At 43.3% G+C, this 11,966-nt stretch overlaps 2 protein-coding genes across 2 annotated transcripts; one reads left to right on the forward strand and one right to left on the reverse strand.

Moving 5' to 3' along the window:
- Positions 1-741: 741 nt before the first annotated feature.
- On the forward strand, positions 742-5,522 carry LOC308362790 (elastase-1; the record flags this gene model as incomplete). The annotated part of the gene is made up of 6 exons (XM_080835515.1): positions 742-883; positions 2,177-2,286; positions 2,780-2,874; positions 3,328-3,608; positions 4,274-4,437; positions 5,343-5,522. The coding sequence occupies 6 exons, from the start codon at positions 742-744 to the stop codon at positions 5,520-5,522; spliced, it is 972 nt and encodes a 323-aa protein (XP_080691641.1).
- A 1,559-nt stretch (positions 5,523-7,081) lies between these two features.
- Positions 7,082-10,894, reverse strand: timm23a (translocase of inner mitochondrial membrane 23 homolog a (yeast)). Its single transcript, XM_080834465.1, has 7 exons — positions 10,539-10,894; positions 10,288-10,346; positions 10,060-10,153; positions 9,873-9,957; positions 9,652-9,710; positions 8,741-8,851; positions 7,082-7,857 (listed from the first exon to the last, which is right to left on the reverse strand). Exons 1-7 carry the CDS (start codon positions 10,639-10,641, stop codon positions 7,745-7,747), a joined length of 624 nt encoding a protein of 207 aa, XP_080690591.1. The 5' UTR covers positions 10,642-10,894; the 3' UTR covers positions 7,082-7,744.
- Positions 10,895-11,966: the final 1,072 nt, after the last annotated feature.

Here is an 11,966-nt window from a genome sequence, read left to right on the forward strand (position 1 = left end):
AAACAAAGCATGTTTATGTTTTTCCAGGTTGATGAGAAGCGGGCGGGCCTTAGATGTACTCTATGAACATTCAAACATACAGGTACTAGCAGGCTTTAGCTCCATACTCTGAGGTTCTCATACATTTTTTGTTACAGTCCCAAATAGTTCTGTGTATTTTATAGTTATCAGCCTGAATAGGATAATTTGCCTCACTTCTGTTTTTTTAAACAGCAACTAAATCTCACTATCACTGAAGTCTGCTAATTTATTAACATCAATCACAATCTTCATACAAAATTCTGACAAAAGTCTGTCACCACAACAAACTGGTTGTCAAGTGTACCTGATTGGGTGGAACACTGAAGAAGGTCACCTCAAGGTCACGGTCATCCCTCATGACCTACAAAAAACCGTGAGGGAGGTGGCGTGACCTTGGGCAGAAGGAGGAGGGAGCAGTGCATTGTGGGTAGCTTGTTTTGCGTTGCATCCAGATACTGGGGCGCGGGTCTGGATGAGATGAAAGTGCTGATGGAATTCCCAGCGTGCACTGGGGCCAACTTACCTCCACCAGCCTCCCCACCAGAACAATCCAGTTTTGTATGGGGGGGGTGGGGGGTTGGTGTTGGCTGGCTGCATTGTGGGGCCACTCTTTGTCCGGTTCTGTGGAGGGGCACAAAGGCAGGCCCCAGCCCAGATCGGGGTATAAATGCTGGGTGTTTGAGAGCGGCTGCTGTTAGCTGCTAGCTGTTAGCCTGGATCATGAAAGCCTGGAGTCTCCTCCACCCGCTGCCGCTGCTGCTGCTGCTGCTGCTGCTGCTGTGCCCGACCCTGCTCTTGCAAGTGGCCTCCTCCCCCGCTGCCGCCCCCGGCCTGCACCCCCAGCACAAGGTCCTTCACCTGGGTGAGCAACCGCGGCGGTGTCCAGCCGTGATCAGTGTGTCTTCATCTATGATCTATCAACCATTCAATTAAGTTGGATATTTTCAGTCAGTTACAAACCAGTCTAAACCTGCATTCATTTCTCCACTGACCTTCTTCTGAATTTGGAGCTCTATTCCGAATAGTGTTCTCGCTCTTTAGTCTTTTTTTTTTTTTAAATGTGAAACTGCTTTTGCAGCTTTATGCCGTTTCATCTTTCGTGTTTCCTTATTTTACTTCTCACCTATCATCAGTCATCTACAGTTTACTGCAGTTTGGCTGGATGTTTTCAGTCAGAACTAATCCAGAATTGCAATAATGCATTTAAATAATTTACTTTATTTAATTTAATTTGGATCTCAATTTACTTTTTCTTAATCTTATCTCATTTGAAAAGCTTCTCCAGCTCCTGATCAAATTAATTTGTATTTCTTTTGCTGCCATTCGTGGGATTTCCTGCAATTTTTTGCTATGATACGAAGTACAGCAGAAGTGAGATGCAATACAAGTAAATAGTTAGTTAAGGGGGAAAAACCAGAATCAAAGCGTCAGTTTTTCAGGTGTTTAGTACAAAGTAATTATTAGGGAGTCAAAAAGTAGGGAGTAGGGTTTTTTAAGTGCATAAGAAGTTGAAGAAGTTAGGGGATACTCTGTTTATTTGTTGTTGTTGTTTTTGTTTTTACATTGGGAGGATTGCTGCAGAGCGTGTGGGGCTGGGCAGCTCATATCACCATGGCACCACTGAGACAAAGGGCTTTGCTTGGGACCTTTTACCACATGGTGAAGGGTGTTCTAGAATTCTGTATGTCATATGACATACCATATTCTCTGGTGCCACTCAGTGGTAAAGGGACCCTATTGTTGAGTAAAAAAAAAAATCAAAACAGGAGCCTTTTATATATATATACACAAAACAACATTGTACAAACATCTTAAGAACAGTTCCTTGTGAACATATTTGGTCACAGGAGGTCCTATTCTTAATGGCCTTGACATCACTACTCTGACATATTTTCATTATGCCAATATGAGCAAGCAGTAAGACCTCACTTAGCATCTAGCTGCGCTCTACAATAAATTTGGTATAAACATAAAACAAGTTACCTCCAGACCATATAACTCATTACATACTGCCACCTGGCCCCGCAAGATCATGTTGCTTGGCTACCATATTGTCAGTCGTACTCTTTCCGACACTGTCAGTGAGGCACTCTGTGGGATTCGCCACCAGGAACTGCATGCTTTATTGCTCTCTCTGCTCTTATCTCCCCTTTAGACTGGCCCAAGGACTGCGGCCTGTCCCACTTTAAGCCCAACACAGCGGAACGCATCGTCTCTGGCAATGAAGCTAGGCCTCATTCCTGGCCATGGCAGGTCTCACTGCAGGTAATAAAATCAAGCAGATGCTAATCAGTGCAGGCTACACTAGTCTCTCTAGCCCTCCGTTCGTCCATTCTATCAATACTGCCCAGCCACACAACACATACACTTTTGCCACTTCCAACATGATATAGACATAACCATCATCATCATCAAGACAGTTAGTGTCTAATAAGATGTGTGTCATGTTACCAAGACTGGTAATTGTCACGCTAGCATGAGATATTTTACAGTGTAAGATATTTTAAATGACGTTGTGACATAATAAAGCATGCCACAAGCTAGTTCGCTGTGACAGCATCAAACATAATCATAATCTATCATGGGAAATAATCCCAAAATATGGTACCTGTAAAGACCTGTTCATGACATGGTTATATCCCATAACAGAGGGTTCTGGTAAGGGTTTGGACTGGATGTGTATGACCCAATATGGCTGTGGAAGATTGGATATAAAGTGTAATGTATATAAAGTGTATGTTTCCCTGACTTTGTGCAGGTTCGTCCCAGGGGCAGTAAGCACTACATCCACGTGTGTGGAGGAACTCTGATTCACAAGAACTGGGTGCTCACAGCTGCTCACTGCTTTCAGAAGTAAGAACCATTACAACCCTTGTCAATATTAATCACATATACACAACCTTACATACTCATATACACATGCATACTTTTCCACAAGAAACACATTCACAAACATACATACTCATTTACACACCCATTCATGCATTTCCATACTTTCATACAAACATCCACGACTCTGTTCCACAAGAACTTGGTGCTTCCAGAAGTAAGAACCACCACTTTCATCTCAGAGGGCACTAAAATCATTCTCATACATTTATGGTTATTCATTTGGCAAAGTTGACACTTTGAAACACATTCACTCATACAAATAAATGTACATACATGTACACACAGTCATACAATCAGATAAACATATGTCCATGCATATTTGGAGTAAAAGGCATATGCATGCAGGCACATCATATAAAAAGGCACACTTTTGATTAGTGGAGGATAACCGACTTGCATCCCACTCTGCCACAGAGGGAAGGCTGAGGATCCTGGGAGCTGGCGCATCGTCGTTGGGAAGCACCAGCTGAAACGCTCAGAGAATGCGGAGCGCATGTTCCCCGTCAAGCGCATCTACCGGCACGAGCACTTCCGCTACCCGGCGCACAGCGAGCTGGACTACGACATCGCCCTGGTCAAGGCCGGCACCGATATCCAGCCCAGCAACTTCGTCCGCTACGCCTGCCTGCCGCGCAAGCAGATCAACCTCAAACCCGGACAATACTGCTGGGTCACCGGATGGGGCGACACAAGGGGTACGGAGCCACACCAACCCACACCCGAAATTCAGAGTACTGAAACAAACGCAGTCCAACCTTGTGTATTGCAAGGCCACAGAATCAGCTGTGAACAAGTGTACATGAGTCCTGAGATTGTACAAATGAACCTAGACCAGTAATACACAGTACTGAGCACAAGTGGTGTACTCTCACCAATGCATTAGTGGCACAACATGTGTAGATGTCTCTAGACAACCTAGAGTTTACACATGAACCCAGACTAGGGATGCTCAGTGGTGAATGCATAGAGGGCACACCTGGGTTTCACAGGACTGCAAGATCAGGAGAGAACAAGTGTAGAGGAGTCCCTAGAGTGTACAAATGACCCTAGACCAGTAAGGCTGAGATGTTCAAAGACATCAAGTTTGAAGCCAGTCACCTTGACCCGTGAGGTACAGACAACCAGCCAGCACCTACCTCACAGTGGTAGTTTTTCACTGGGGTACAGGGTAGTATAGTAGTGAACAAATCATTGGCTGAAGGGAGACACAGGGGACCCTTATTTTCTCGTTACAACGCAACTAACCTAAAACCAGTCAAAAGTCAAAACCACAAAACAAACAGAGCCCTGCAGATTCATGCCTGTATTTGTTTTTGTTCTGTGTTCTTTGACGTTCTATTGTGCCACTGTTTCTCCTCAGGTGGGAAGGAGAATGTGTCACTGGCTGAGGCCCTGAACCAGGCCCGACTCCCCATCATCGACTACAAGACATGCCGGCAGAAGAAGTTCTGGGGGGACCGTGTGCGCGACTCCATGATCTGCGCAGGGTTCAGGGACACAGAGGGGCCCCCTGCTGCCTGCCAGGTGAATTACAGGCTATAGGCTAAAGCACACTAAGGTCCACTTCATTATAATGGGCCTTCACAAACCACCAGAAAACAAACAGACAAATCATGTCTAAGGCTTTACCTATACACTTAAATCTACTTACAAGGAGACTAACAGCACAGTAGAACTTCACCCTCACATCATGACAAAGATTTTCCCCGACCAAATTAATTTAGATCATAGCCTGTGTATCAATGTGTATCGTCTTCCAGCCGAACACTCATCTCAGTTTACCTTAAGCTTGGTACCTCTCCTGTCCGGAAGAACACTCATCTTAATTTAACTTTAGCATGCTAACTCACTTGTCCGGAAGAACACTCATCTTAATTTAACTTTAACTAGGTAACTCACCTTCCCGGAAGACCACTAATCTTAGTTAAACTTTAGCCAGGCAACTCACCTTTAAGGACTGACACTTATCTTAGTTTAACTTCAGCCAGGTAACTCACCTCACAGGACTGACACTAATCTTAGTTTACCTTTAGCTTGGTAACTCACCTTTCCGGAAGAGCACTCATCTTAATTTAACTTTAGCTAGGTAACTCTCCTTTCCGGAAGAACACTTATTTTAATTTAACTTAAGCTAGGTAGCTCACCTTTCCGGAAGACCACTCATCTTAGTTTACCTTTAGCCAGGTAACTCACCTTTCCGGAAAACCACTAATCTTAGTTTAATTTTAGCCAGGTAACTCACCTTACAGTACTGACACTCATCTTAGTTTAACTTTAGCTAGGTAACTCACCTTACAGGACTGACACTTATCTTAGTTTACCTTCAGCCAGGTAACTCACCTTACAGGACTGCCACTCATCTTTATTTAACTTTAGCTAGGTAACTCACCTCTCCGGCCTGCCGCTCATGTGTCTTCTGTCCTCCTCAGGGTGACTCTGGTGGTCCTCTGCTCTGCCAGCTGGGCCGGGACCGTTGGGAGGTGCACGGCGTGGTGAGCTTCGGCCCGATCGGCTGCACCGTGGAGAACAAGCCCAGTGTGTTCACCCGCACCGGCACCTACATCCCCTGGATCGAGGCCACCAGGATCAGGGATTTCTTCCTGCACTGATCTCCCCCCACCCCCTTCAACATCCATTTCCTCTCACTCATCTCTCTCTCCCGCTCTCCACAAGGGGGAGTTATGCCTGCACTCTGGTTAGGGGGAGGTGCAGGGTGCGGCCCCTTCTTCCCTCCATCTGTTCCACGCCTCGTCCTCAGCATGGAGGGTGGGCCAACATCACCATAGCAACAGTTGCTTCGGTTACAGTGTGATGCCAGTAGGACTATGTTGCGCTCTGCTGTTTTGCTTCTCTGTGCCTGAGACCCTGGGACGCATGTACAACCATGACCCCGCCACACACACACACACACACTTACACACATTTACATGCTAAAATACTGTCGTGGTCACACATGCTCGCTATCCCGTCTTTCTTTTCTCTCTCTGGTGAGCAAAGGGGTGGGGGGGTGAGGGAGGGTCATCAACCCCTCTAGGAGAAACTAAGGAAGTTACCAGACTACAGGAGAGTAGCTCACTTGCTTCTACATGATGACTTCTCATTCCTGTTCAGCCGGTAGCTTTCACAGCATATGCATATACAGATCTCTATGGGAGTTCCATGTAGTGGTGAAGCTATGGTTACAAACAAAAAGAAGAAAAAAGTTGGTCACACAAAGCATATGGATTTTGTGTTTTGTCCTTGTACCACCTAGACAAATAGAAGTTTACCTAACATAACAGCCTTATGTGAATTGAAATTAAACTAAATACATTTTTGTTGTACCATACAAATTAGTACCGGTTACTTTATCATAAATGTTTCAAGACACTGCAGAAACTCCGCAAATGAGTCTGAGAACTGTGGAATGTGGCAACTGCCATGTGTTCAAGTGTGTGCAGTGTTCAAGCGTATGCAGTGTTCAAGTGTGTGCTGTATATTAGAGCAGCTTCGTATATTTAAGACTGTTTTTCATTCCTACAATGGCCACTCATAAGACATCATTACCATTTTCAGTCGTCTACTTAACATAATAAAACAGCATCTCCCCTCCTGAGGGGGACTTGCAGAAAAAGAGAAGCTGCAAATACTGTCGTTTGCACTACAGTTGTTCACCAATAACGTGTTAGCCGCTGAAAATGGCGACATGGAATAACATAGCATTGTTTATCAGTGACAATGTCACCAGAAACATCCACAACAAAAGCACCACTGCTGCCTGACCCTGAATAAATCGCTACAAAAGCACACTTTTTGTTGTTATAGGGTTAAAAGTCTGAGTGAAAACGAGTTGTTGAGCTAAAAGTGAATTTGACCTTACTGATGTCCTTAGGGATTACCCCGTCACCTAGTTTTTTTCCCCGTTACCATGCCTACATTTGCAGATTTGGTGATAAAGGACAGATTTTCACACCTAATTACAGAGATACAATAAAGGAGGGTAAAATAGCAACACTTCAGATGAACTGTTTTGGATCTAAACTTTCCCACCAAAAGAAAAACACATTCTAGCATTTATTCAGCCATTAATCTAGTAAACTTTTAGCAGTAATACCTAATCATGGCAAACAGTACATCAGTGAATCACTGAGAATTACTGACTCAGAAAAATGATTAAAATAGAGACTAGTTTTTATATTTTTATTTATGGATAGAGCCTTTCGATGGCCAACAAGGACACGACTAGCACGAGGGCACGTCTTCACGCTGCGATTCAAACAAGCCTTCATTTCATGCCACACATGTACACCAACAGTCTTGACGACACAAAGGCTTTCATTACATATTAGACCGTTGACGGAGCGAAGTCCTTTGGTCGTCTGGGAATAGAGCGTTCTGGAACTCTGACACGACCTCCGCCAGAGCTGATGTAGAGACAATGACCTTCATGTGAACACTGATTTGAGAGGATTGTACGGCACAAGTACATTTGACCATGGACACGTTGGGACTATGAAAGTGCCTTTGATCTTCAGAGATCACCCTTAAATGTCTACATTCTTCTTCTTCTTGTTAGGCCTCAGGTAAGAAAACAAAAACATCATCACGGCGTTTCATCTTAGGCATGATTTGCCTGATTAATAAATATGTTGAGTAAAACCTAAACAGAGATCTTCTGGTCCCGGTGGCCGAGCCTGACCACCTCCGTGGGGTGAAGAGAAAAGGGAGAGGGAGAAGGGGTGGGTATTTGGGTGTGGGGGTGCCAGGATGGAGTCCCATTTTAAAAGTCAGTGACTTGGCCACCCCCCTGCCAGTCATTCCTCCATTATCCCAGTGTCCTCTGGGGTGAAGGTCAGTAGCGTGAAGGGGATGAGCCCTTCAGGTGATCCCAGTTGTTGTACAAAGCGTAGAGACCTGTCAAAGCCAAGCCTGCGAGGCCTCCTCTGGCAACACCTTTGAGACCGCCTGCAGACACACACACACACACACACACAAAGAGTCACAGTTGAGAATAGATATTCTGAATTTCTATGTAAAGAAATACTAACGTAAAAGCACTGACAGGCACTTAAAAAAGAACATCAACTACACCAGTGGTCCCCAATTATTTTTCCCCAAGGGCCAAATTATGTAAAGCAAGTGAGGCTGAGGGCCAACAACCCCCCCCCCCCCAAAAAAATGACAGCGGTTTAAAAAAATAACAGTTTTTATTAGTGCTGTCAAACGATTGAAATATTTAATCATGATTAATCACAAATTAATTAATCGCAAATTTTATTTTAATGCTCTTATCATGGAAAAGTGGATTGGCTTGCTTTATGCAATGTTTTATTTTATTGAAAAACAACATTGCCAAACAGGGGTGTACAAAATAAAATTATAAAGTGCACATTTCAGACTCTGCTGAAAAGCTGCCCGTTGACAGTGAAGCTCGCTTCTTTTGCACAACTTTTAAAAGGTAAACTTTCTATTCAGAAGCTTTTTATCAAACATTTCGCCGTATCACGCTCACCATCACTCAAACCGTAACGTTAGCCTACTACACAGTTTGCGAGGCCAAAAAGAGCGTTAATCTTAAAAAAAAAAAAAAAAAAAAAATGTTTTTTTTTTTTTACGACGTCGCGGGCCAAAAATGTGCTGTACCCGGGCCGGATCTGGCCCACGGGCCGCCATTTGGGGACCACTGAACTACACGTTAGCAGTGGTAACACACTTCACAATAAGTGGACTGCACTGCCCACCGGACTGTGACTGACTCTGATCATTGTATTTCATCACCACACGTTTTTTCCACATTAACCACATAATCCCCAAAGAAACTATGAACACTGAATACACAGCCACTCACTTGTGGATTTATACAGCATTCCAGAGAGAGTGCCAGCAGCTAGTGTGTTGATGTCATCTTCAGCTCCTCGGACCTTTTCAATGGCCACGCCAAACACACTATACAGCAAGGCTGGCAATGTGGAGGTATTAAAAAAAAAGACATCGCACAATTAACATCACACCCAGAAAGAAAGGCCACCACATAATGACACACAAAAACTTCATATATTGTGTTTCTTAGGTAATTTATGTGAGTTTTTGTCTTTTATGTCATTTCCTGCAACCTGACAATTCCCCTTTGGGGGATCAATAAAGTATTCTATTTACAACAACTTGAGCCATACTTTAACACTGACAATCTTTACGCATCTCTCGTTAATATGACAGAAATGGCGTGGAATAGGTTTTACAAGGCCATAAGATGTTGTCCTTACCCACAGTCAAGTGTGTTTGTTTTAAAAGGCCATAAGATGTTGTCCTTCCTTACCCACAGTCAAGTGTGTTAAAAGGCCATAAGATGTTGTCCTTCCTTACCCACAGTCAAGTGTGTTTGTTTTAAAAGGCTATAAGATGTTGTCCTTACCCACAGTCAAGTGTGTTTGTTTTAAAAGGCCATAAGATGTTGTCCTTACCCACAGTCAAGTTTGTTTGTTTTAAAAGGCTATAAGATGTTGTCCTTACCCACAGTCAAGTGTGTTTGTTTTAAAAGGCCATAAGATGTTGTCCTTACCCACAGTCAAGTGTGTTTGTTTTAAAAGGCCATAAGATGTTGTCCTTACCCACAGTCAAGTTTGTTTGTTTTAAAAGGCTATAAGATGTTGTCCTTCCTTACCCACAGTCAAGTGTGTTTGTTTTAAAAGGCCATAAGATGTTGTCCTTACCCACAGTCAAGTGTGTTTGTTTTAAAAGGCTATAAGATGTTGTCCTTACCCACAGAGCCAACTGTGTTTGCCCATGATGCTCCCTGTCTTGTGATTAAGTTCAGGATCCTACCAAAACAAAGGAGATAAGCAAATGGTCAAGAGAGGTTAACTGTCAACCACTTCAGTCTGCCCCTCTCTCATACAGAAACAAACAGTAAAACAAGTGTGTCCTACATAAGACACAATGACCCTCAAAATATTGTCCGTCTCCCAGCCCCAGACACTTACTGTACATTTCGTGGTTTGGACCAGGGCATATCTCTGGTCTCGGTTATACCCATGCGGAGACCATTGACTACTCCGAATGCGCAACCTGCAGGGGAAATAAAAGCACAACACTGAGGATAGAATCTCGTCTACATGGCACAAATGAATTCGTTGTGACGACGGCAGCTTACCTCTTAAGAAGACTTACCAGTCATGCAGCATCCGCCGATAGTGAAGAAAGCCAGTTCGAAACGACCACGAGTTTTGCTCGCCCCCATAGGCAGTATAAATTCATCTGAGTCCTTTGAATGACAAACATTCAGACAAGAGGTTAGAATATAATATTTCAAAACTGACAGGCAAGACACATTATTAAGTTGTTATTAGTGAAAATGGCGAGTTGAAAATGGGAGTTGACATCTGCTTGACAACTTACCTGCGCCAGGTAACGGGGGTCGACATTGAGATAAGGCGATAGAGGACTCATGCCAGTCACTGTGAAAACCAAAAATCATAAGAGACATTAAACAAAATGTCCCAAAAGGTTATAACTAAAAAATATCAGGTTTATCGGGTGTCCACTAACGTTATGTGATCATGGAAGTCATGTACTGTTAGCTAAATTATCTGCTAGCCGCTATCTCTCAAGACCTTTATGTAGGTGCTAAGGATATCAATTGTACTTACAAGGCACTCCAGCGAGTTCTGTATTTGAATATTCAGGAGCTCCTCCACCAAACATGCCACCCATTCCACCGAATCCTCCTTTAGCGGACGAGTTGTTATCCATGTTTAATGGTGAGTTTAGCTAGCTAAGCTTGAAAGCTAGCTGTTACCTCACTGCTAGATTTTAGTTAACCGAAACGTTATAGGTCTACCAGCAAATCTGATCAAGAGCCTGGTCAAGAACAGACGATTTGCTATATGTTAATGTCTTTGAAATGAATAAAAAAAATAGACAAACACGCGGGGAATACAGTTATCTCCAAAGATGTTTCAAAACCGACAGCAAGGAACATCTCTGACCTCCACCACGTTCTGCCGTAAAGGCGAAAGAGACTGCGCTTACGTAATACTATCGTAAACCATGAAGCGATTTCAAAAAGACGACAAGGGCAAAAATATGTTTTTACGACAGTAAGGATGCGGTACTTGTCAATTATTTGATGAACTTTGTCTTATTGAGTTACGTCTAATTAGTGTTAATACTAAACCGCTTTTGAATTCCCGAATTCAAATTCACTACATTTTTATCAAGTTTGTATTTTTTATCTCACACACTCATGATAAACTTATGTGTTAAAACTTAGCCTATCTGTGAAACCATTTCTTAGGCTACACCATGCCAGTTTGGAATTTTGCATGATTGCATATTGACCTAATTAGTGTGTCATAAAGTTATTCTGAACTATATTTTCGTCATCTTTCTTTTGGCTAAAAACATACCGAGTAGAATTTCTTCTTTTTTCTTATCTGAGAGAGTGAGAGAAAAAGCTTGTTCGAGTTTGAGAGGGATGTAAGTCTAAGTAAAATGATAAGACCTTTACTGTAAATTTTAATTTATGGTTTATCAATCAGGTCCCTAAACTGACCGGGAGGTGGCAGTAATCACCAGGGGAACTTGTCTCTTCTTGCTCATGCTCAATGGAACACGGTATGATCAAGTGTGGAACGTTGAAGCAGGTATGTTGCGTTCGACAGGTTCCTGTTCCTATCGAATTAATTACAGCCTGTTTATTAATTATTCAGCATATAATTTGATGGCATCTATTGAGTTAGCAATACTATGAGGTAGAGCCGCATAACCTGACAGTGAGGGATAAAACAAGCTTAAGAGAGTCAGTGTATGTGGAGAAAACAACAGCAACAACAACAACAACAACAGAACACAACAACAACAACAACCTAGGCCTATTTGATTTCTGCCTCTCTGACAGTTTTTGTTCACCCCTTGAGGTGAAGCAATAAAGTTTGCCATTGTTGTCATTTGGGTGAGCTCAGCCTCCCTGGCAGAGCCACTAAATTACCCGGGCCGGGCCTATTCTGTGCGAGCAGAAACGACCCAGTGTTTCCCGACAAAAAGGGCATTCAACTGGATAGCCTCCCATGGGCAGC

Source organism: Sprattus sprattus, assembly GCF_963457725.1.
Source record: "Sprattus sprattus genome assembly, chromosome: 3".
Taxonomy (NCBI): Eukaryota; Metazoa; Chordata; class Actinopteri; order Clupeiformes; family Clupeidae; genus Sprattus; species Sprattus sprattus.